At 31.5% G+C, this 1,483-nt stretch overlaps 1 protein-coding gene across 1 annotated transcript in view; it reads right to left on the reverse strand.

Annotated features, from left to right (window-relative positions):
• Positions 1-1,448: 1,448 nt before the first annotated feature.
• The window catches only part of LOC111377902 (RHOMBOID-like protein 9, chloroplastic), a 3,326-nt gene continuing 3,291 nt past the window's right edge, over positions 1,449-1,483 (reverse strand). Inside the window, exon 5 of the mRNA XM_023001050.1 lies at positions 1,449-1,459. Within this exon, the coding sequence (XP_022856818.1) occupies positions 1,449-1,459 (11 nt within the window). The remainder of the gene's footprint in view (positions 1,460-1,483) is intronic.

Raw genomic sequence — 1,483 nt, forward strand, 5'->3', positions numbered from 1 at the left:
CCAATTCAAATGAGTAAACATCTCTTTCCTCTAATAGTTTCCTGTGGAAAAATTCTAAGAAGCTGCATATTGTGGTGAAAGCAGAAATAAATGCCCAAATGAAAGAATTTCTTTGTCAACAAAAGGAATAGTCCATATGCAGAATTTTGATATGTTAAAAATGGTTTTATATTACAATTAATCAGCTCTAATTTATCTTAAATTTAACAAGAACGCTCGATGATCTTTCTGGTTTCTACTTACAGAATTTTGATTTATGTTCTGTTGCTTCCTAGCAAATAGCATTTTAATTTCATTTTATAACCAACTATTTCTATTGAACATTTTAAAAAAAGAAATAGTTTCCCTGAAAGAAACACTTCAGATTATTATGGTAAATTTCTAACACAGTAAAATCTATATTAAAAAATTGAAATTTTAAACAGTCCTTTAACGTCACTTAGTAGGCAATTTCTAAACACGTGCTATGCAAACAATATCGAAACTTCATCATGCCGTTTAACCACAAAATTGAATCATCATCAAAATATGATAAAGCTGCTCATTCAATCAAACTTAGGATTTATCAAGCATTATATTCTAAAATCAAAACATCATAGAGAGTGACCACATAAAGTATAGCAAATTTTTATTCACAAACAGGAAATCTAAAAAAGAAAGCTAGAATTAGAACCCGAAAAGGGGAAATTGAAAAGAACCAAGAACACTATAAAACATGAAAAAGAACCAAGAACACTATATCTCTGAACCAAGAATATGAATCTTGGAACCAAGAAAACAGCTGTGAAAGCGTGAAATATAGAAAAGGAGCGACAAGATGAGAAGATCTTCAAACCCAGAATTGAACAGTAGAAGATATTTGATCCAAGAATTCATCAACCGTAGAAGACGAAACCCATAATGCATGGTCCACATTCGAATCTCCAGAGTTCCCAAACCCATTTTAGTGGATGAATGTCATTACAATGTTCCAAACCAAAGTCACAATTGGTAAAATGAAAATCCAAATGCAAATCAACTATATCAGATTCTTCTTATTGTTGCCTCATTACTGCCGCCATTGCAATCACGCCGGCCCCTTCTAGTTCTGAGAATCCATTCTTTATACCGATAAATTTTGAAGACAAAAAAGTTTACGTAGAGAGAAAATGTGGCAGAAGTAGAATATGTGATGAGGGAATGAGAGATGGTAACAATTATGAGGTGTCAAAAGTTGGTAAAAAAAGGGTGGCAAAAGTAGAATATTTTTATGATAGCGGCCTAGCGAGTATAGGGTTGATCTTTGGTTACGTATGTATATTGGTACATCATGTAATTATTTTCACTGGTTTTCTTTATTATTTGAACTAAACTCTTGCACAAATTATATTTCACATGATATTGAACATATGTTTGACGTGATCTGATTCTATTTCTAGTTCTAATTCATTTGAAAAATATGCAATTAATCATAGGATTACTGCACTTGTCATAAATATTATTC

Source organism: Olea europaea, unplaced genomic scaffold, assembly GCF_002742605.1.
Source record: "Olea europaea var. sylvestris unplaced genomic scaffold, O_europaea_v1 scaffold1741, whole genome shotgun sequence".
NCBI classification, from domain to species: Eukaryota; Viridiplantae; Streptophyta; class Magnoliopsida; order Lamiales; family Oleaceae; genus Olea; species Olea europaea.